Below are 22,312 nucleotides of genomic sequence, written 5' to 3'. Positions count from 1 at the left end.
GGGCTTTCTTTTCCTTGGGCTGGTAGGACCGGACCTCGGGTAGAGGGGTCAACCCCGGCATTCTGGAGCTGTGCGTCCCTCCGCCGTCTCCGCCTTCTCTGAGGAGCGACTGACAGCTCGTTCTCACCAAGGTGCTAGTGCCCGGGCAGCCAAGCCCAGGGCGCTCAGGGCTGAACGTCCCCCCTGTGGTGGCTCAGGGGGCGAAGCCCCAGGCCTCAGCATCCTCCCGTAGCCCCAGAGCACGCATGGCAGGCGCACAGTTACTGCGTGTGTGTGTGTGTGTGTGTGTGTGTGTGTGTGTGCGCGCGTGCACGTGTGGTACTAGGTATTGAACCCAGAGGCATTCTACCGCCAAGCTACACCTTCAGCCCTTTTTGTTTTAAATAAAATAAAAGGTCTCACTCGGTTGCGGAGAGTCTCACTGCGTTGCTGAGGCTGTCCTCGATCCTGTGACCCTCCTGTCTCAGTCTTCCAGGTCCTGGGATTACAGACACGTGGCCCCACGCCCGGCCACACAGTCGCCTTTGAAATTAGAGATGACAAGCGTGGTCTGAAGCTCACTCTCTGAGAATGGGGTGACAGCTCGAGGCATGGGAAACTTCCCTCCCCGAGCCCACCCGGCAGGAGCAGGAGGAAGCGCTGCCGGGGGGGGGGGGGCTCCCAGCAGTGGCGGGCGCCTCCTCCCTGCCGTCCCCTCTGAGACCATTTGGCCCAGGTGGCTGCTGGCCGGCAGGCTCTGGCCTTGAGAACAAGGCGCACGCTCTTCCTGACCACCTGCGAGTGCCGTGTGACGCAGACCCCCAGGGGCACAGAGGGTGCAGCTCGGGGGCAGCAGCGGCCCCCAACCCCGGGCCACCCCAGGGTTCTCCAGCCTAGGGAGCCAGGCGCACTGTCTCCATGAGCCCTACAGGATGTCCCTGGCAGGCGCCCACCCATGGGGACCAGCCGCCCTGGATCCCATCGCTGCTGCTTGGCTGCCCCCGCGGGTGCCCCGTGAGCCCCTGGCTGCCAGGCCCGGCCCTCGGGAGGAGGGGAGCCCTGGAAGGGTTAACCCCCGAGCCCGCCTGCAGCCTGAGGTAAGCGGAGCGTATTTGCTCAGGTAAATAAGGAAGGATTACTTATAATGTGAAAGTGCCGGCCAGCAACTCATCTACCGGCACATTCCTGCACCGCGTGGACCCTGGTCCTGGTGAGCCCTCAGGCCGGGCCTGGTCACGGTGCCAAGCAGGTGGCCCTGAGCCCCGGGCAGGGGTCTCCCTGCGACACGCAGCCCTAAGAGCCCAGCGGGCTGCCCCTGGAAGGTGGCCAGGCCCCCGGCGCACCCGAGGGCGGCCTCTGCCCCCGGCCCCGCAGATGCCTGGCTGAAACTTGGCGGTGGCCCAGGCCGACCATCCCTCCTCCCGGCCCCCGAGGTTGGCGCTGCAGTGGACGGCCCCTCGGGCGCCAGGCAGCTGCTAAAGGGTGAGTCTGACTGACGGGGAGCGGCGGGTGACTGGGGTGCGCTCTGCACGCCGGGGCTGCTCTCAGGACCCCCTCCCTGGCTGCCCCATCTGCCTCCCTGGGCCGAGCCCCTGGGCCTGGCATGGCCTGGGTGCGGGATAGATCGTGGGCCCGAGAAACGCAGGGGACCTGCCGGTCACCACCAGCACCGGCGGCTCTGCCGAGGGAAGGGTGTTCCTGGCCACCGTGGCAGGACTCGCTGGGTCTGGGTCAGGAGCTGGACTGGGCAGTGGGGCCACTGGAACCAGGCAGTCTGGGGTCGCTGCTGAGCATGCCACCTGCTACTCGGGCACCTGGGGAAACTGAGATCTGAGTCCCCAGGACCTGAACACGCTCCTATTCCTTTTTCTATTGAACCCAGGGGTATTCTACCTCTGAACCTCCAGTCCTATTATATTTTGAAACAGGATCTCGCTAAGTGGCTGAGGCTGGCCTCGAAGCTGTGATCCTTCAGTCTCAACCTCCCAAGTACTAGGGTTTTAGGCGTGCAGCACTGCACCTGGCTTGAACGTGCTCATGGCGGGGTTTGCCCCATTCCTGCAGTGTAGAGAGAGTAAGTGGGCGGTGGGCATCATGGGGTGGGAAGCTGAAGGGCCTAGCCTCTGGGGTGCCCCTGAGGAGGCTGCCAAGGGGTGCGTGTGTGCGTGTGTGTGCCAGCCCAGGCCCCCTCTCCCCAGCCTGCAGCCCGCGCCCAGTTGGCCCACAAGCCTCCTTCATCCTGGCCCTGCCGGGACTCAGCCAGCTCCCCAGCAGCCCCCAATCAAGCCGTGTCTCCAGTCACCAGCTACTCACCAAGTAAGAGAACAGACAGGTGTCCATCCATCTATCCCAGTGCCCCGGGCCCAGGGGACGAGGTGGGGGAGGAAACACGGCCAGACAGGTGGGCCCAGCCAGGCCCGGGGAGCCGAGCCGCCCCGCCTCTCCTCCCCAAACCCACAGACAATGGGGGTCTAGAGCTGCACTCAGTTCATAACAGACTGTGTGTCACATGTTATCAATTCTACAATCGCAAAATAGCCAGGCGTGGTGGTGCACGCTTGTAATCCCAGTACTTGAGAGGCTGAGACAGGAGGATGGCAGGTTTGAGGTCAGCCCCAGCTACTCGGTGAGCCTCGGAGACTTAGCAAGACTCTGTTTCAAAGGAAAAAATAAAAAGGGCTGGGGGTGTAGCTAGGAGCCAGAATGCCCCTGGGTTCAATTCCCTGTACCCCCCCCCAAAAAAAAACCTGTGAAATATTTCTTCACGAGGACCCTCTGAACTAGACAGAACTTCTCTGTCAACCAAGCCTGAGGGACTCGGGCAGCCCCCAGTGGGCGCTTAATAACTGCACAGTAAGCGGAACCCTGGTGTCGAGACAAGAACCAGGGTCACCACCACGGCAAGTTAATGGCCCGGAACCAGGGAATATATGTGTACATTTCCCCCTACTGGGGATTAACCCCAGGGGCATTCTACCCCCAGGCTATACCCCAGCCTTGGTCTCGCTGGGCCGACGAGAGTCTCACCCGTTGCTGAGAGCACAATGTTGTACTCAGTGGCCTGGTGCCTCCAGAGTGGAGAGCGAGGCCAGGACCCTCCCCGGTGGAGGGCAAGGACTGGGTTGGTCCCTCGGTGGTGGCCTCGGGCAAGCCTCTTTTCCTCAGCACCTTGTGGCTCCTTGTCTGTGAAATGAGAAGGTTAAAAAGAAGGCTTCACGGAGGAGGCAAACTGGCACCGGGCTTTGACGGCTGCGGAGGAGTGGGTCGGAGGCAGGTGGGCAGGCTGAGGTGGGTGGAGCAGGGGTCCCCATTCACTCTCCCTCTTTTTCTGGGGGATACTGGGATTGCACCCAGGGGCATTCTACCTCTGAGCTACACCCCCAGCCCTTTATACTTTTCTAGTTTTGAAACAGGGGCCCACTAAGTTGCTGAGGGCCTGTGACCCCCTCAGAAAGCCAGGCTGGTGACAGCCCTGTGAGCAGATAGCGCCACGGAGCCTCAGAGGGGCCCGTCCGCCCCCAGTCATGGGAGCTGGAGCCCGTCCCGTCCCCAAGCCTCCCCTGCCCTCCCGCCCCACCCTCACCCCACCTGAGCGGCCCATCAGGTGGGGCAACTTTTCCCACAGCGGCACTGTGCGCGCCATCGCCCTGGGCCTTTCCTGACATTTAATGCCCATCCTTCCTTCCCATGCTCCCAGCGGGAGGCCGGCGCCCTCTGCCAAGCCCGCTCTCCCTCCCCGCGGTTCTCCAGCCTCTCCCTCCCCGACCCCCGGCCAGCGGCCAGCGGGAACCTCAGTGTGCCTGCCGCCCACCGGGACAGTGGAGGGGCACGGCGCTGCCCACTGGGATGCCCCTCCACAGCTCCCGATCCTGCCCCAGGGAGCCGTCCCCTGCTTGGCAGCTAGGGAGGGAGGAGCTGGGCCTGCTGCGGGAGGGGCTCCAGCGAGGGCGGGGTGTTCAAGCCCCTGCTGACACGGTGGGCAAAGGGGCTTGGCTGGGGGGGCACCGAGGAGGGGAATGTCGCACACCTGTAATCCAGGACTGGAGAGGCTGAGACAGGAGGAGAAGTTTGAGGCCAGCCTCAGCAGTTTAGTGAGACCCTGTTTCAAAATTTTAAAAAATAACCCAAAGGCAGGCATGGTGGGCACGCTTGTAACCCCAGCATTCGGAAGGCTGAGACCAGAGGATTGTGGTCCGCAGACAGCCTCTGCTACTTAGTGAGGCCCTGTGCACTCAGCAAGACCCTGTTTCAAAATAAAGACTAAAAAATAGGGCAAGGAGTATAGCTCGGAGGTCGAATGCTCCTGGGTTCCATCACCAGACCCGCAAATAAATAAATAAATAAACAGACTCAAAAATAGGGCTGGGGGTGTAGCTCGGAGGTACAAAGCCCTCCATTACTACAAAAAATGGGGGGGGGGGCTGAGGGTGTAGTTCAGAAGTAGAATGCCCTTGAGTTCTGTCCCCAGTACCAAAAGGAAAAGTCCGAGGAGATGCCCCACGTCGTTGGAGCTCAGAGGGGGACACTGAGGCCTAGGGGGACCAGGACCGCCCGGGGTCTCGAGGCAGCCCCCGTCCGAGGCCGGTCACAGTCCCCATGGAGCAAACGAATATGAGGGTGTGCTTGGCGTGCGCCCCGTACCTCCAGCCGCAGGTGCCCACCTCCCAGACCCGCCAACCACGGGCGGTTTTGCTCAGGGCTGGGCGGCGGTGGCCCTTGGGGTCAGCGGCTCCGGGCCACCAGCAGCCTGGGAAGGGAGCGGCAGAGCCTGTGCTGAGTCCCCGGCAGCCAGGTCCCCACAGCAGGTCACCCTGCCCTTGCCTGCCAGGTGGGATGAATACCGCTGCCCCGGGGATGCTGGGAGGGCCCAGCCCAGCCGGTTATTTAGTTTGGCCTTTCCCTTGGCCCAGAGAGCTGGAAGCCGCAGCGCCAGGGAGGGGTGTGGGCGCCAGGTCTGCCCCTGCAGCGAGGCGCGGGCTGGGGCATCAGCCTGCACAGGAGAGCCTCTGCGCTCTGTCCCTGTGCCTGGACTGGCCCCAAACTCCCCCTGCTCGCCCAGGTCCAAGTGCAAAGCCCCCACAGAGCGGGGCTGTCTCTTCCTGGGCGATAGGTGGCCGCCCAGTAGAAAGAGGTCATTACCTTGGGCAGCGGAGGGTGGGCAGCGAGGAAGAGGCCGGGAAGCCTCGCTCGGGTCCAGCTAATTTAAAGGGCAGATTAGTTTGGTTTTGAGGACAGGGACATTCTACTTCTGAGCTATACTCTCAGCCCTTTGTATTTTTATTTTGTTAATTTAATTTAACTATTATTATTATTATTATTGTTGTTGTTGTTTTGCGGGTCTGGGGATGGAACCCAGGGGCATTTGATCTCTGAACTACACCCTCAGACCTATTTTTTATTCTTTATTTTGAAACAGGGTCTCACTAAGTTGCAAAGGGCCTCACTAAGGAGCTGAGGCTGGCCACGAACCGCTATCCTCCCGTCTCAGCCTCCCGAATGCTGGGATTACAAGCGTGCGTCACCACGCCCTACTATATTTTTATTTTTCATTTGTATTATTTTTATATTTATTTATTTATTTATTTTGGTGGTACTGGGGTTCCTGGAAACCCTTCTACCTCCGGGCTACACTCCCAGACCTATTTTATACTTTTTGTTTGGAAACAGGGTCTCTTAAGCCAGCTCAGCTGGTTTTAAACCTGTGCGATCCTCATGTCTCTGCCTCCAAAACGCAGGGATTACAAATGTGTGCCACCACACCCGGCTATATTTTTATTTTTATATTTATTTATTTATTTATTTGGGTACTGGGGTTTCTGGGAGCCCTTCTACCTTTGGGCTACACTCCCAGACCTATTTTATATATTTTTTAAGATTTGGAAACAGGCTCTCTTATGCCAGTGCGGCTGGCTTTGAACCTGCGTGATCCTCCTGTCTCCACCTCCCAAGCGTGGGGATTACAAGCATGCGCCACCATGCCCGGCTATATTTTTATTTTGAAACAGGGTCTTGCTGGGCTGCTGAGGGGCCTCCAACCTGCAATCCTCCTGTCTCAGTCTCCCAAGTACTGGGATTATAGGCATGGCCACCATGACCAGCTTAAAGAACAGCTTTGAAGGGTGAGGGGGTGGGGGCTCTGGGGGGGAGGGAGAAGGGACCGGGGATGGCAGGGGATGTTGGGGTCTGAGAAGTCCAAGAAGTCTGGTGCCGCTGCAGGGCTGGCCATGGACAGTGAGTCCGGGGCGGACCCGGCTTCTCTCCAAGGTGCTGACCAGCTGGTGGGAGGGGGGCGCGGGCTCCTGAGGCCACTGCCCACTCTGTGTGGCTCTTGGCCAGGTCTTGGTGCCGCCCAAGCCCAGAGGTTTGGACAGGTAGAGAGAGGAGGCGGCCAGGCCTCTGAAGGGAGGCTGGCTGGGCTGGGCGGCCCAGAGAGGCCGGCCCTGCCCCCGGCCGCCCTGTCCTCAGCGCTATTCTTTGGGTGTGGTAGGGGGACAGCAGGAAGCAGCTTGCTAAATCCCTAACTGGGGGTCCCCCGGCCCCTCCCTTGGCCTGCCTTCCTGGGGGAGCGGGACCCCCAGAAGGAGCTGGGGTGGCTAATCCCGCTGCCCCCTGCCGCCCGGCCCTGTCTCTGGCCTCGGCCTCTACCAGCTGTTACCCACTTTCTTTGTGTGGAGGCGCCGCGGGGCTGCTGGGCTAGAGGCTGATCCTTAATCCCTGCTCCAGCCTTAATCCAGAAGAGATGAAGTCGAGTTTGGGGAGCTGGCGACATTGCCCGGGCGACCGCAGCCCGGGCCATGACAGAGGCCGCGGGTCCCAGGCCCCAAGGCCTTCGGCCAGCAGCCTGAGGGCCCGGAGGCCCCTGGGCCGCCCTGGCTCTGGGTGGGACGGGCCCGCCCCGTCACCCTCTGGCCTCAGCTGCTCCGTCCCTGCACTCCCAAGGGCAGAAACAGCCAGGGGCTCAGTCCTGGGCCGGTGCACTGGCACCCATGTTGAGGCCGGAAGTCAGCGACGAGCTGCCAGGCGCCTGGGGAGGAGGCCGGGGGGGACAGACACCCAGGGCAGGGTCAGCGCACGGGGCCGGGCAAGGAGTGGCCTTCCCCTTAGAGCCGAGAAGCTCTCTCTCACCACGTCCATCCTCGTTCTCGTTCAGAATGGCTCCTGTTTGACCCCGTGGGAGCCCCTCCCACCCTGAGGCTGAGATGGGAGGACGGCTGAGTCAAGGCCAACCTCAGCAACTCAGTGGGGCACCATTTCAAACGAAAAAATAAAATAGGCCTGGGGGTGTAGCTCGGAGGTAGAGCATCCCTGGGTTCCATCCGCAGTGCCCCCCCCCACACACCATATAATACCTGGTCCTCTCCAGCTCGGATGGCCTGGGCCCGGAGGAGGCAATAGGGAGCCACAGGAGGTTCTTGAGCAGGAGGTGCCTGTTTACAAGGTGTTGGAGGGAAATGAGCTTGGAGGAAGGGTGGGGTGCGCTCCAGAGGTGGGGATGGGCCTGGGAGGATGACGAGTCCACTCGGGAGGTGGCCAGGCCCCCAGGAGGATGGAGCTACCGGAACAGGAGGCTGGGATGGACTGTCCGGTGAGCCCTGGGGCCCGCCATTCCTGCCTCACGTAGGGTCTGTGTCCCTGCCCGCGAGCTGTACTGGGCAGCAGGTGAATGCCCTGGGCGTGGGGAAGGCACCTGTGTCATACTCTCTGCTCTCTCCCCGAGCCCAGCCTGCAGACGGGGCTTGTGACGTACCAGCCTGGCTCCCTGGTCAGAAGGCCAAGGGCCCTGGCCCACGGCTGCTGGGGGAGTTCTCCTTTGGCACATGCTTACCCATGAACCTGGGTGTCGCACAGAGTGTGGGCGCTGGGCTCTGGGCTTGGTGGGCAGCGGGTACCTCGGGGTTTGGGGTGGGGAGCTGGGCTGTGGGGCGTGGGGAGGCAGGAGTTCTCTGCTGGTGAAGGAGCTCTGGGCTAGGAGCTGGGCGCACAAACTGGGCCATTTTACTCTCTGTGCCTCAACTTCCCTCCTGGCAAAAAGGGTGAGCTGGGCGTGGTGGCTCACACCTGTAATCCCAGTACTTGGGAGGCTAAGGTAGAAGGGCTGCGGGTTTGAGGCCAGCCTCAGCAACTTAGCCAGGCTCTTAGCAGCCTAGTGAGACCCTGTTTCAAAAACAGAAAATAGGCCGGGCGTGGCGGCACACGCTTGTCATCCCAGTACTTGGGAGGCTGAGACAGGAGGATCGTGATTCTCAGCCAGCCTCAGCTACTTAGTGAGGCCCTCTGCAACTTAGTGGGGCCCTGTTTTAAAATAAAGAATAAAAATAGGGCAGGGGGTGTGCTCGGAGGTAGAATGCCCCTGGGTTCCATCCCTAGTGACGCATACACACGGCACACACACGCACCAGGGGTGAGAAGTCAGCCCGGGCGGCCTCTGTCCCAGGGAGGGGCAGGTGCTGGGGCTGCACAGACGCGTTGAGGACATGTCACTACACCCACCCGCCAGCCTGGCCCCCACCCTGCCCGTCCATGCCTACCCAGCCTTCGCCTAGGCCGCCTAGGGCCCGCGGCTCGAGGGGCCAGCCTCCTGCTTCTTGGTAAAGCGGCGTTGCTGGCAGGAGGCCCGTGGCACTGGCAGACACTGTCAGACGTGGCAGCACGGGGGCTCTGGCGACGTGGAGGGGGCGGGAGGCCGCAGGGGTGAGGAGAGGGGGGCTTCTCCCAGGTGGAGCTGCCCGGGGGCAGGGCGTGGGTGCCCGGCGCAGAGCGGGCTGCTGGCACCGCCCAGGTAAATAACGTGGGCCCACAGCACACACAGGTGTTTGCACAGAAGGGCTTGACATGACTCCAGGCCTGCCCTCTGTCCCCCGCGGCTCCAGCCCCTCCACCCACCCTGACCTTTCTTCCTTGTAGCTTAAAGAAAGGAAGAGTTGAAACCAAAGGGCACGCCCTCCTGTCTCGTTGGCATTCTCTCCGCCTCAGGAAGCTTGCGGGCCGCCATGTAGGTTGGGAGGTGGGGCACGGAGTCAGGGGGTGGATACAGGGAGCCGCCATTCACACCTGGTCCTTCTGCGTGAGCTCTGTATGAACACACACCATTTTCTGAGTTGTACAGGGTTCTTTTGTTTGGCTTGGGCCATACTGGGAATTGGACCCAGAGGCATTCTGCCTCTGAGCTGCACCCCCAGCCCTATTCTTTATTCTTTATTTGGAAACAGGGTCTCACTGAGTTGCTGAGGGCCTCACTCAGTAGCTGAGGCTGTCTGTGAACCGCGATCCTCCTGCCTCAGCCTCCCGAATGCTGGGATTACGAGCGTGCCCACCGCGCCCAGCATTGTTAGGGCTTTGAACGGCCTGGAGAAGCTGCAGTGGCCTTCCGTCCGTGCCCTGCTGGCGGAGGCGGCCGCACACTGAGGCCAGCCCCGCAGGGTGACAAGGGCCGCTAGGCTCCTCAGTCTCACTAAGTTGGCGAGGCTGGCCTCGAACCTGGGACACCAGAGCCCCTTCTGATCCTCCTGCAGGTCCTGGGATCACGGGCGTGCATGCGCCACCACGCTCCGCTCCTCCTGCTGTGTAAAGGGCTCCCTGCGGTATCGGGGTCACAGCGCTGTCCATCTCTGTATCGGTGGTTCTGGAGTTCAGGCCCCCAGTCCCCTAGTTAATGGGCCACATCCTCCTCTCCAGTCCCCGCCTCACCCAAACCGTGCAGTGACGTGGGTCGAGGGCGTGCTGGGCGGGACGGAGCTGCAGTGGGTGCGAGCCAGGCCTCTGGGTGCTGGCGTAGAGGCCGAAGCCCCTCCAAGGCACCTCAGGGTGCTGGGGCTCCTACTTGTGCCCCGCAGCCCCGGGAATGCCCAGCCCTGTGGGGCTTCGGGGAGGACTGAGAGCCGAGGAAACCGAGGGCCCGGGCCACGCTTTTCAAGTGAGGCGAGGCGGGTTGACCAGGAACCCACATTGTGCGCCTATGGTGGGGAAGAAGAGACACTGCGCCAGGCGTGTGGCACGTGGCTTAATCCCTTGGGAGGCTGAGGCAGGTTCAAAGCTGGCCTCAGCAACTTTGCAAGGCCTTCAGGAACTTAGTGAGACCCTGATTTATTTATTTATTTATTTATTTATTTATTTATTTATTGGCACTGGGGATTGAACGCAGAGGCATTCTACCTCTGAGTTATAGCCCCAACCCAATTTTATTTCTTATTTGGATACAGGGCCTCGATAAGTTACCAAGGCCGGCCACAAACCTGAGATCCTCCTGTCTTGGCCTCCCAATGCTAGGATGACAAGCTCGGAGAGATCCTGTTTCAAAATTTAAAAAATACAAAAGAGCTGGGCGTGGTGGCGCACGCTTATAATCCTAGCATTCAGGAGGCTGAGACAAGAGGATCGCGGTTCGCAGGCAGCCTCAGCTACTTAGTGAGGCCCTTTGCAACTCAGTGAGACCTGTTTCAAAATAAAAAATATAAAAAATAGGGCAGGGTGTTTAGCTCAGAGGTAGAATGCACCTGGGTTCCAACCTCGGTACTGCAAAAAAAAAAAAAAAAAAAAAAAAGAAAGGAAGGAAGGAAGGTAGGAAGAAAGAAAGAAAGAGAAAAAATAAAAAGAGCTGAGGATGTAGCTTGGAGGTGCCCTTGGGTTCCAGCCCCAGTACTGCAAAAAAAAAAGGAAGGAAGGAAGAAAGAAGGAAGGAAAGAAAGAAAGAAAGAAAGAAAGAAAAAAGAAGGAAAAAGGAGGAGGAGACAGGCGGGCGGCCCTGGCTCCTCTGCGGCTGGGCAGCTCGTGCCTTGCGCCCGGAGGACTGAATGGGGCCCAGAACCCTCAGCGTGCGTCCATCTTAAATCTTAAGCCCATTACAAGTGTCGGCTGGGCTGGTGCAGCCAAGACGGCCCTCAGCCCCCCCTGGGGAGCCAGCGAGCTGTCCCTCCCATCCCGTCCCGCCAGCCTGCCCTTGCTGCTGCACAATGACCCGGAACCCGGGCCCCCTCCCAGGCCAGCCCAGTGCCCCTGGCCCTCAGCCCGGCCGCCAGCTCCCGGCCCCATGGCCAGGGAAAGTTGGTCCTGACGCCTCCTGTTTCTGTCCTTAGACGCGGCCGCCGGCCCGAGCAGCAGCAGCATGGGCAGTGCCAGCCCGGGCCTGGGCAGCGCGCCCCCTGGCTGCCTGCTGCTGCCCCCCGACGCGGTGCCGCGGACCGGCCTGGAGAAGGTGGCCGCGGGGGCCACGGGCGTTGAGAGGCAGGCCTGGAGCCCCAGCCCGCCCGCCACGCCCGAGCAGGGCCTGTCCGCCTTCTACCTGTCCTACTTCGACGCGCTGCTCCCCGAACACAGTAGCGCAGCCGGCGGCCGGGAGGAGCCACCCGAGGAGCCCGAGCAGTGCCCGGTCATCGACAGCCAGGCCCCGGGGGCCGGCCTGGACCTGGCGCCCGGCGGGCTGGCGCTGGAGGAGCACTCGCTGGAGCAGGTGCAGTCCATGGTGGTGGGCGAGGTGCTCAAGGACATCGAGACGGCCTGCAGACTGCTGAACATCACGGCAGGTGAGCCCCACGCCAGGCCGGCGCCGCCAGGGGTGCCGCTGCTTCTCACGGCGGCCCCTAGCTCCCCTGCCCGTGTCTGTGGCCCAGCCGCCTGCCTGGCGCCCCACTCCCTGGGCTCCCCCGGCCCGCCTCCTCCTCGCGGACTCACACCCACTCCCCCCGCATTTGCTCATCGCAGGGCCTTTGCACCTGCATGTCCCTCCACCTAGAACGCTCTTCCCCAGAATATTTCCGTGGCTCCACCCTCATCTCCTTTGGCTCCTGATGTCTCCAGGGGGCCTTCCCTGGCCTCGCTGTTGACACCGCCCCCACACCTGCCACCGTCATCAGCCGCTCTGCTGACTTCCCCTCTGTTCACCGTGTGGCCCCTCACAAGGGCGCGCACTCGACGTGGGCAGGGCGCTCCTTGGGTTGTTATTATTACTTGTGCATGTGTGTTGCTAGGGGTTGAACCCAGGGTGTTCCACCTCCGAGATACACCCCAAGCCCTATTTTTATTCTTTATTTTGAAACAAGGTCTCACTGAATTGCAGAGGGCCTAAGTAGTTGAGGCTGTCTGAGAACCGCGATCCTCCTGTCTCAGTCTCCCAAATGCTGGGATTACAAGCATGAGCCACCATATCTACCTTTATTATTATTATTATTATTATTATTATTATTATTATTATTATTATTATTATTATGCTGGGATTGAACCTAGAGCAATCCATGTCTGAGCTATGCTCCCGGCCCTTTTAAATTAATAAATTAACTTACTTATTGTCACTGACTAGGATTGAAACCAGAGACAGTCTACCTCCAAGCTATGTCTCCAGCCCTTTCTATTTTTTATTTTGAAACAGGATCTTGCTAAGGTGCCAAGAACTTCGCTAAGTTACTGCAGCTGGCCTAGAACCTGAAATCCTCCCATCGCAGCCACCCAAGTACTCGGGTTACCGGCATGGGTCACCATGCTTGGCTTTCTTTTTAAAATTTGAAAGAGGATCTCTCTAAATTACAGAGGGAGAGCTTTGCTAAATTCCCGAGGCTGCCTTTGAACCTGTAATCCTCCTGCCTCCGCCTCCCAAATACTGGGGTAACGGGCCCGTGCCCAGCTGATTGTTCACTTTTACACCTCAGCTCCCGGGGTCGCTACACAGGAACAGGTGCTCCAGTCGCTGCACAAGGGGCTTCAAGGATGGGGAGGGCATGGCGGGCTGGGGCTGAGCAGGCTGGAGCCGCCAAGGCCCCTGCGCGGGTGGGACTGACCTTACGGAGAGGAAAGCAGGCTTTAAGCAGAGGTGGACTGGGCGTGGTGGTGCTGGCTTTTAATCCCAGCATTTGGGAGGCTGAGACAGGAGGATCACGGTTCACGGCCAGCCTCGGCTACTTAGTGAGGCCCTCTGCAACTTAGTGAGACCCTATCTTCAAATAAAGAATAAAAAATAGGGCTGGAGGTGTAGCTCAGAGGTAGAACACCCCTGGGGTCCATCCCCAGCACCACAAATAAAATGAGAGAGGGGAAGAGATGAGTGTATCCCTGGTCTGGCAGGGAGTAGGGACAGATGAGGAGGGACAAGGTGGCCAAATCTGTGCCTGGGGGGTCTGGACACTGAGGCCGCGGCCTCCCCAGCCCTGGCAGTGAGCCTCCTGCCCTTGGTCCAGTTTCATGCGGCCCTGGCCCAGCCCCTGCTCCCAGTGTCCCTGGCTGAGGTCCCCACTGAGTGGTGCCCGTCCTCCAGCGTCCAACACCCATGCCGCCCCCAGAGGTCTCCCACACCCGGGCTGGGGAGGGCAGGCTCCCAGAACAATGGGACAGAGACAAATCGTTTTGACCTTGGGGGGAAATGGAGCGCCTGGCCGGCAGGTCACACTGGCAAGGCTTGGCTCGCACCTAGGTGTTCAGTTGGAGGACCCGCGGTAGCCATGGCCACCAGCCCGGCCCCACCTCTGTGTCCTGCTGGGCTCCCCAGGCCGACGCCCAGGTCCCAAGCCCTGCCTCTCAATCAGCGTGTGTGCACTGAACGGTTACTACACACCCAGCCCCGTGATGGACAAGGGGACGGAGGGGTCTGGACCTCGGCCTCCTCAGCTCGAAAATACCAGGGCGATTAGGTGCTGTCGGGTCCTGGCTAGCTTTTTTTCTCTGGTTCTTTTTTTTTTTTTTTTGGTGATACTGGAAATTGAACCCAGGAGCAGTCTACCTCCAAGCTACATCTCCAACCCTATTTTATATTCATTTATTTATTTATTTATTTATTTATTTATTTATTTATTTATTTATTTTGCTGGTCTGGGGGTGGAACCCAGGGGCATTCTACCTCCGAGCTTCATCCCTGCCCTATTTTTTATTCTTTATTTTGAAACAGGATCTCACTGAGTTGCAGAGGGCCTAAGTAGCTGAGGCTGTCCGAGAACTGCGATCCTCCGGTCTCAGCCTTCCAAATGCTGGGATTACAAGCGTGCGCCACCACGCCTGGCTTTTTATTCTTTCTTTCTTTCTTTCTTTCTTTCTTTCTTTCTTTCTTTCTTTCTTTCTTTCTTTCTTTCTTTCTTTTGGTGGTACTGGGGTTCCTGGAAGCCCTTTTACCTCCGGACTACACTCCCACGGGCTACACTCCCAGACCTATTTTTTAACTTTTTTATTTGGAAACAGGGTCTCTTAAGCCTGCGTGGCTGACTCCGAACCAGCGCGATCCTCCTGTCTCCGCCTCCCAAGTGCGGGGATTACAAGCGTGCGCCACCACGCCTGGCGCTTCATTCTTTATTTTTGAAACAGGGTCTCACTAAGTTGCTAAGAGTCTCGCTAAGTTGCTGAGGCTGGCCGCGAACCTGTGATCCTCCTGTCTCAGCCTCTCAGGTACTGGGATGACACTGCGCCCAGCTCTTTCTCTGGTTCCCAAGAGGTTTGGGGAAAAGCAAGTGGTGTCTAGGGAGAAGCTCAGAGACCTACTGGAACAGCACTGTCCCCTCCAGGGCCAGGGTCCCCCTCAAGGTCCCTCTGGAGGGCTGGGGAGCCCTCGGTGAGACTGGGGTGCAGAGACCAAGCTATCCCGTGGCCACTTAAAAACAAGAGAGCCTAGTTTGTTTTTAGGATCCTGGCTCCTGCCTCTCAGACCCCTCTTTTCCGGGGTGCCTGCCTCCACAGGGACCCTCGTGGCCCAGAGGAGTCCTGGCTGCAGGGGGCCACATTTGGGGTGGCGTCCACCACAGCCCCAGACCTAAGAGGGTGTCTCCCGGCCAGACCCCGTGGACTGGAGCCCTGGCAACGTGCAGAAGTGGCTCCTGTGGACCGAGCACCAGTACCGGCTGCCCCCCATGGGCAAGGCCTTCCAGGAGCTGGGGGGCAAAGAGCTGTGCACCCTGTCGGAGGAGCAGTTCCGCCAGCGCTCACCCCTGGGCGGGGACGTGCTGCACGCCCACCTGGACATCTGGAAGTCAGGTGCGAGGGGCGGGGGCCCAGGGGACCCCGGTGTGGGGCAGCCCTGGCAAGAGGGCCACCCTGGGCCTGGGGAGCTCACCACCCACCACCCAGCCCAGGCGAGGCCATGGGCTTGAGGACAGAGGACACGGATGTAAAAGGCGGGCGTCAGGCTAAGAAGAAACGTCAGACGGAGGAAGAGTGGCCCAGGAGCGGGCAGAGGAGGCGCACGCCCGTAACCCCAGGACTTGGGAGGCTGAGAGGAGGCACGCAGGTTCAGGACAGCCTCAGCGAGAAGTGAGACTCTCATCAGCCTAGCAAGACCCTGTTTCCAAATAAGAAATAAAATAGGACTGCGGGTGTAGCTCAAAGGTAGAATGTTCTGGGTTCTATCTCCAGGACCAAGAGAGAGAGAGAGAGATAGAGACAGAGACAGAGAGACAGAGAACGCAGGATGCTTGCAAATCTTTTTTTTTTTTTTTTTTGGCAGGTCTGGGGATGGAACCCAGGGGCATTCTACCTCCAAGCTACACCCCCAGCCCTATTTTTTTTTTCTATATTTTGAAATGGGATCTCACTGAGTTGCAAAGGGCCTCACTAAGTAGCTGAGGCTGGCCATGAAACTGCAGTCCTCCTGTCTCAGCCTCCCAAATGCTGGGATTACAAGCATGCCCACCACACCCAGCGTTGCTTCTTTTTCATTGAAGAAGGAATGAGGTAATTAATGTGCATAATTTTAAAAGACCATTACTAGGTTATGGTGGTGCATCCTTGTAATCCCAGCAATTCAGGAGGCTGAGGTAGAAGGATTGCAGGTTCAAGACTAGCCTGGGCAACATAGTGAGACCCTGTTTCAAATTAAAAAGGGATAACAGTGTAGCTCAGTGGTCAATCATATGCCTAGCATATACAAGGCCCTCAATTCGATCCCCAGTACTGCGAAAAATAAAAATAAAAAGACCATAGTGACAAATAGCATACCATGTTCAGCGAGACTCCCTCTAATCCTGTCTGAGCCCCCAAACCTAGAGGCAGCCACTACCACCAGTTTTTGGGGGCCCTGTCCGGAGAAAATATATGCATCTTCAAACAAAGGTGCACATATTACTTTCACTACTTAAGAAAACAGAAACAGTACCAGTGCGTCACACCGCACTCCACTCCACAGCATGTTCCTTGGACCTTGCTTGCCAGCAGTCCACACGCAGCTGCCCTGTTTTTACTTTCTTTTGCAATGCTGGGGATTGAGCCCAGGGCCTTGTGCATGCCCCAAAAGCGCCCCACACTGAGCAGCACTCCCAGTCCTCGCCTGTTCTTTTGAATGGCCGAGTGTTAACCCCTGTGTGCTCACATGGCCTCCATGTTACTGGGTGCCCGCTGTGTCCTGCACAGAGCTGGCATGCGGGAGGATGTGGTGCCTGCTTGGTGAGTCAAAGTCTCTTATTTTTATTTATTCATTCATTCATTCATTTATTTACTTGTTTTGTGGTACTAGGGACTGAACCCAAGGCATTCTACCTCTGAGCTGCATCCCAGCCCTTTTTTTTACTTTTTGTTTTGAAATAGGCTCTCATTAGGTTGCTAAGGCTGTCCTCGAACTTGCGATCCTCCTGTCTCAGCCTCCCAAGTACTGGGATTACCAGTGTGTGCCACCAGGCCTGGCTATTTTTTTTATGATACTAGGGATTGGAACCCAGGGCTGTTCTGCCTCTGAGTTACACCCTCAGCCTTATTTTATTTTGAAACAGGGTCTCATTAAGTTGCTGAGGCTAGCCGTGAACCTGAGATCCTCCTGGCACAGCCTCCCAAGTACTGGGATTACAGGTGTACATCACTGCCTGCCTGGAGCCTTTTTGTTGTTGTTGTTAAGCCATGCCCTGAGGGAGGTGTAGACTTCACACCCAACTCGAGCACGTGTGTGTGTGTGTGTGTGTGTGTGTGTGTGTGTGTAGGGCAGGGACACTTGCAGAGTCTTTAAGTCCCCTCCTTTAGATCTGAAATCCTAAATCTCCCCCCGCAAGTGGCTCCTGACCTGGTAAGCAGCTGGCCTCTGCAGCTCAGGGGAAGGCAGGGAGTTTCAGGGGATACCCAGCCACCCAAAGGCTTCCGCCACCCGAACGCCCTCCTCCCTCCTCCCTGCCTGCCCGGGCCTGCTGCCTCCCCAGCCTCCTCTCCTTGCCTCACAGCGGCCTGGATGAAAGAGAGGACGTCCTCGGGGGACCTTCACTGCTGCGGTGAGCTGGCAGGGCGGGGAGGGCCCGGCGGGGGACCCTGGGGCAGCAGCCTCGGCCACTCACTGCCACCCCTCCCTGGCCGCCAGCCTCCACCAGCGAGGACGGCTGGGCCGACGGCGAGGTGGACTCGTCCTGCTCCGGGCAGCCCATCCACCTGTGGCAGTTCCTCAGGGAGCTGCTGCTCAAGCCCCACAGCTACGGCCGCTGCATCCGGTGGCTGAACAAGGACAAGGGTGAGCCCCTCCGCCCGCACCAGGCCACCCTGCGGCCCTCGCGTGTCCTCCCCGGCACACCGTCCTGCCTGGGTTCTCAGCGCCTCACGGAGCCCTGGACACAGTGGGGGCTTAGAGCGATTTGTTGGAAGGGGGCTGTCGGTATCCTCCAACATCATGGCTGTCCTGGGAGCTGAAGGTGTGGGGGAGAAATGCAGTGACCAGGTCTGTAACAGGACATTTTCTGGAAGCCACATTTGAAATCGTGTGTGTGTGTGTGTGTGTGTGTGTGTGTGGTACTGGGGGTTGAACCCAGAGGCATTCTACCTCTGAACTGCATCCCCAGCTTTATATTTTTTATTTTACTTTATTCGGAAACAGGATTTCACTAGGTTGATGAGGGTTCCACTACTTGATGACGCTATCCTCAAATCTGTGATCCTCCTGTCTCAGTCTCCCAAGTACTGGGAGTACAGGCATGCACACCACACCTGGCCTATTTGAAACATTTAAAAGCAGGTGAAGCCGGGCGTGGTGGTGCACGCTTGTCATCCCCACGCTTGGGAGGCTGAGGCAGGAGGATCGCGCAGGTTCGAAGCCAGCCTCAGCTACTTAGTGAGGCTCTCAGCAACTTAGTGAGACCCTGTTTCCAAATAGAGTATAAAATAGGTCTGGGCCAGGTATGGTGGCGCACGCTCGTAATCCCAGCATTCGGGAGGCTGAGACTGGAGGATCGTGGTTCACAGAAAGCCTCAGCTATTTAGTGAGGCTCTCTGCCACTTAGTGAGACCCTGTTTCAAAATAAAGAATAAAAAAAGTAGGGCAGGGGGTGTAGCTCCAAGGTCAAATGCCTCTGGGTTCCATCCCCAGACCTGCTAAAATAAAATAAAATAAAATAAAATAAAATAGGTCTGGGAGTGTAGCCCAGAGTTAGAAAAAAACCTAAGTTCCACCCCCAGTACCACAAAAATAAATAGATAAATAATAAGAACAAGCAAAAGCTGGCATTGTGGAGCAGGCTTGTAACCCCAGCGCATGGGAGGCTGAGACAGGAGGACCGCAGGTTTGTGCACGGCCAGCCTCAGCTACTTAGTGAGGCTCTCCACAACTTAATGAGACTCTTTTTTTAAATAAAGGATAAAAAATAGGGCTGGGGGTTTAGTTCAGAAGTAGAATACCCCTGGGTTAAATCCCTAGCACACCCCCACACACACACACCAGGTGGATTTAATTTATTTATTTTTCTTTTTGATGGTAGTTCCGGGAGTTGAACCCAAGGGCATTCTCTCTCTGAGCTATACCCCCAGCCCTCCTTTTATTTTAATTAATTAATTAATTTATTTATTTATTGGTGGTACTGGGGTTCCTGGAAGCCCTTCTACCTCTGGGCTACACTCCCAGACCTATTTTTAATATATATATTTTTATTTGGAAACAGGGTCTCTTAAGCCAGCGCGTGCGGCTGGCTTCAAACCTGTGCGATCCTCCTGTCTCCGCCTCCTAAGCGCGGGGATTACAAGCGTGCGCCATCACACCTGGCTTGTTTTTACTTATTTTTATTTTTATTTTTGCAATATTGGGGATTGGACCCAGGGGCATTCTACCGCTGAGCTATACCCCAGCCCTATTTTTTATTCTTTATTTTGAAACAAGGTCTCACTCAGTTGCAGAGGGCCTCACTACGTAGCTGAGGCTGTCTGCAAACCGCGATCCTCCTGTCTCAGCCTCCCAAATGCTGGGATTACAAGCGTGCGCCACCACGCCCGGCTATTCTTTGTTTTGAAACAGGGTCTCACAAGTTGCTGAGAGCCTCACTAAGTTGCTGAGACTGGCTTTGAACCTGTGATCCTCCTGTCTCAGCCTCCTAAGCACTGGGATTCAGGCATGTACCACCACGCCCAGCTGCCTCTCTGATTTCTCCTGTCCTACCTCATTCCGCCCCCGATATCTGGCACAGCCCCCTTTTGCGCAAACCTAGCAGCTGACTGGCCACAACCAGGGGTGCGTCCTGGCCCCCACCGCCCGGCCCAGCCCTGGCTCCCTGAGTTCTCCAAGAGGCTGACCTGTTGCGCTGGGTCTCTCTCCCCCCCACGGCCCTCCCAGGCATCTTCAAAATCGAGGACTCCGCCCAGGTGGCCCGACTGTGGGGCATCCGCAAGAACCGCCCGGCCATGAACTACGACAAGCTTAGCCGCTCCATCCGCCAGTATTACAAGAAGGGCATCATCCGCAAGCCTGACGTCTCCCAGCGCCTCGTCTACCAGTTCGTGCACCCGGTCTGAGGCTGACCCCGAGCTGGGAGCAGGGCAGACTCCTGGGGTTGAAGGTCAGGGCCAGGGCTGCTGCTCCCAGGGGAGAGGTGAGCCGCGTGGGGCCCCTGAGTGGGGGGGCTCCCTCCTCAGGCCTCACCATGCCGAGGACAGAGGGCGCCAGGACTGCTCCCCAAGGAAAGACCCTCTCCACCAGCCTCGGACCCGGGGGTTTGCAGCAGAGCCTACAGTATGGCAGGGACTTGGCCAAAGCCACCCGCAGCACAACACTGGCTGCACTGCGTGCCTCTGTCGTGTACCATGCCTGGCACGGTGCCAGGAGATGTCTGCGCCCTGAGCTGGGGAGCCAGGGCGCCCCAGGAATGGATAATAAAGACATAAATGAATGCACAGGTCCCAGAGTCCCGCAGTATACAGCACGGCCTCGAGGCTGCCAACAGTGGTGTGGTCACAGGGCCCTGGGTGTTCAAGGGAGACTCCCTGAGGAGGGTGGCATTAAGCTGTGCCTAAAAGAAGAGGGAGAGGCCAAGACCAGAGGGTCACAGGCTTGAGGCCAGCCTTGGCAGGAGACCCTCCGTAACTTAGCAAGACCCTGTTTCGAAATAAAAAATAAGGCTAGGGGTATAGCCCAGAGGTTGAATGCTTCTTGGGTTCACTCCCTAGCATCAAAACAATGGGGGGATAGAAGTTGTAGGGGAGAGCCGGGCGTGGTGACCCAGCCTTGTAATCCCAGCATTCAGGAGGCCGAGACAGGAGGATTGCGGTTTGTGGACAGCCTCGGGTACTTAGTGAGGCCCTCTGCACTTACTGAGTCCCTGTTTCAAAGTAAAGAATAACAAATAGGGCTGGGGGTGTAACTCAGAGGAAGAATGCCCCTGCGTTCCATTCCCAGTACTGCAAAAAAAAAAAAGAAACAAAATGAAGGTGTAGGGGAGAGACAGTGTCTTCCAGGGAAGAGGGTTAGGACGGCCCCTCTAGGGGCCTGGAGGAGGAGGCAGGCCCTCAGGGCTGGTCGGCATCCTCGAGGTCCACAGCCTTTGCCTCTGAGGCCAGGCCTCCAGGAAACCAGGAGAGGCAGCGCCACCCAGCCCTCCAAGGGTTAAGCGCTGCCCTGGACTGCCGCCTTCTGCCCCTGGCAATTTTATTGTCTTCAGAAGAAAGTTTACTCCTGGCAGAAAGCAAACAGCAGGTTGGCATCTGTGAGCTGGGCTAGGAGCTGAAGGAGGAGGGGTGCTGCCCCGGGCCTGTGCCTCGCTGGGCCCGCTGTCTCCCACCCCCAAGGAAGGGGGCAGGCCGGGACCCTGGCCAGAAGCAGGCTCAACTCTGCTGAACAGGTTCTGTCTACAGCCAGCTGGCCCTGCCTCCCCCGCGGGTCCCTGCAGCCACCTGCTGGGATGTCTCTGCTGGCTGGGGCTGGCAGCCTCTGGGCTCCCGTGGGGGTTAGAGCGGGGGAGGGGGGGCAGGCAGTTCCAGAAGGGGTTCCTGGAGACTTGGGGGGGACGGCACATGAACGCGTGGCAGGCCCACACCCATCCGGTGACACCTGCAAGCTGGCAACGACCCGTGGATTCCTCTCCTTCCTCCACGCCCTTCCCGGTCAGAACCCCGCCTGGCAGGGCTCTCCAGGACTGTTCTCCACAGGCCTCTCGGTGATTAATGCGACCGCCAGCACCAGTAAGACCACAGGAGCATTCATCGTTGTTGTTTGGTTTTGTTTTTGGTACTGGGGATTGTACCTGGGCACTCTACCTTTGAGCTACACCCCCAGACCGATTTTCCTTTTTTTTTTTTTTTTCGGTACTGGGGATACAACCCACGGGCATTCTACCTCCGAGCTACAGCCCCAGCCCTATTCTTTATTTTGAAGCAGGGTCTCACTGAGTTGCAATGAGCCTCATAAGTAGCTGAGGCTGTCTGCAAACAGCGATCCTCCTGTCTCAGCCTCCCAAATGCTGGAATTACAAGCGTGTGCCACCACACCCAGCTTATTTTGTATTTTGAAACAGGATCTCTCTTTGGGCATAGTGGCACATGCTTATAATCCCAGTACTTGGGAGGCTGAGACAGGAGGATCACAGGTTCGTGTCCAGCCTCAGCTACTTAGAGAGGGCCTCTGCAACTTAGTGAGAGCCTGTTTCAAAATATAGAATAAGCCAGGTGTGGTGGCTTATGTTTATAATCCCAGCATTTGGGAGGCAGAGACCAGAGGATCGTGGTTCAAAGACAGCCTCAGCTCTTGTTTAGTGAGGCCCTTTGCTACTCAGTGAGACCCTGTTTCAAAATAAAGAATAAAAAATAGGGCTGGGGGTGTAGCTCAGAGGTAGAATGCCCCTGGGTTCCATCCTCAGTACTGTAAAAAATAATAAATAAATAAAATAAAGAATTTTAAAAATAGGCCTTGGAGATGTTGCTCAGAGGTAGAATGTCCCTGGTTTCAATTCCCAGTACTACCACACAAACACACACTCAAAAAGAAACAGGGTCTCACTGTGTTGCAAAGGGCCTCACCAAGCTGCAGAGGCTGGCTGTGAACCTGGGATCCTCCCATCTCAGCCTCCCAAGTACTGAGATTACAGGCATGGGCCACTGTGCCCAGCTACAACAACTTGTCTTTATTCGAAGATTCCTCTGGCTCCAACCAGGGCTTCAAATGGAGATGGATTGGGGAGAGTAAGGAAGATCCCATCTCAACTTCTTG

At 57.8% G+C, this 22,312-nt stretch overlaps 1 protein-coding gene across 1 annotated transcript; it reads left to right on the top strand.

The window, feature by feature from the left end:
* Positions 1-11,080: 11,080 nt before the first annotated feature.
* Positions 11,081-19,626, top strand: SPDEF (SAM pointed domain containing ETS transcription factor; the record flags this gene model as incomplete). The annotated part of the gene is made up of 5 exons (XM_080710166.1): positions 11,081-11,498; positions 14,722-14,919; positions 17,085-17,132; positions 17,219-17,365; positions 19,448-19,626. The coding sequence occupies 5 exons, from the start codon at positions 11,081-11,083 to the stop codon at positions 19,624-19,626; spliced, it is 990 nt and encodes a 329-aa protein (XP_080566292.1).
* Between the last annotated feature and the right edge of the window lie 2,686 nt (positions 19,627-22,312).

Source organism: Muscardinus avellanarius, assembly GCF_963383645.1.
Source record: "Muscardinus avellanarius genome assembly, chromosome: 14".
NCBI lineage: Eukaryota > Metazoa > Chordata > Mammalia > Rodentia > Gliridae > Muscardinus > Muscardinus avellanarius.
The sequence above is the reverse complement of the archived record's forward strand: the minus strand, read 5'-3'. Positions and strand labels throughout refer to the sequence as shown.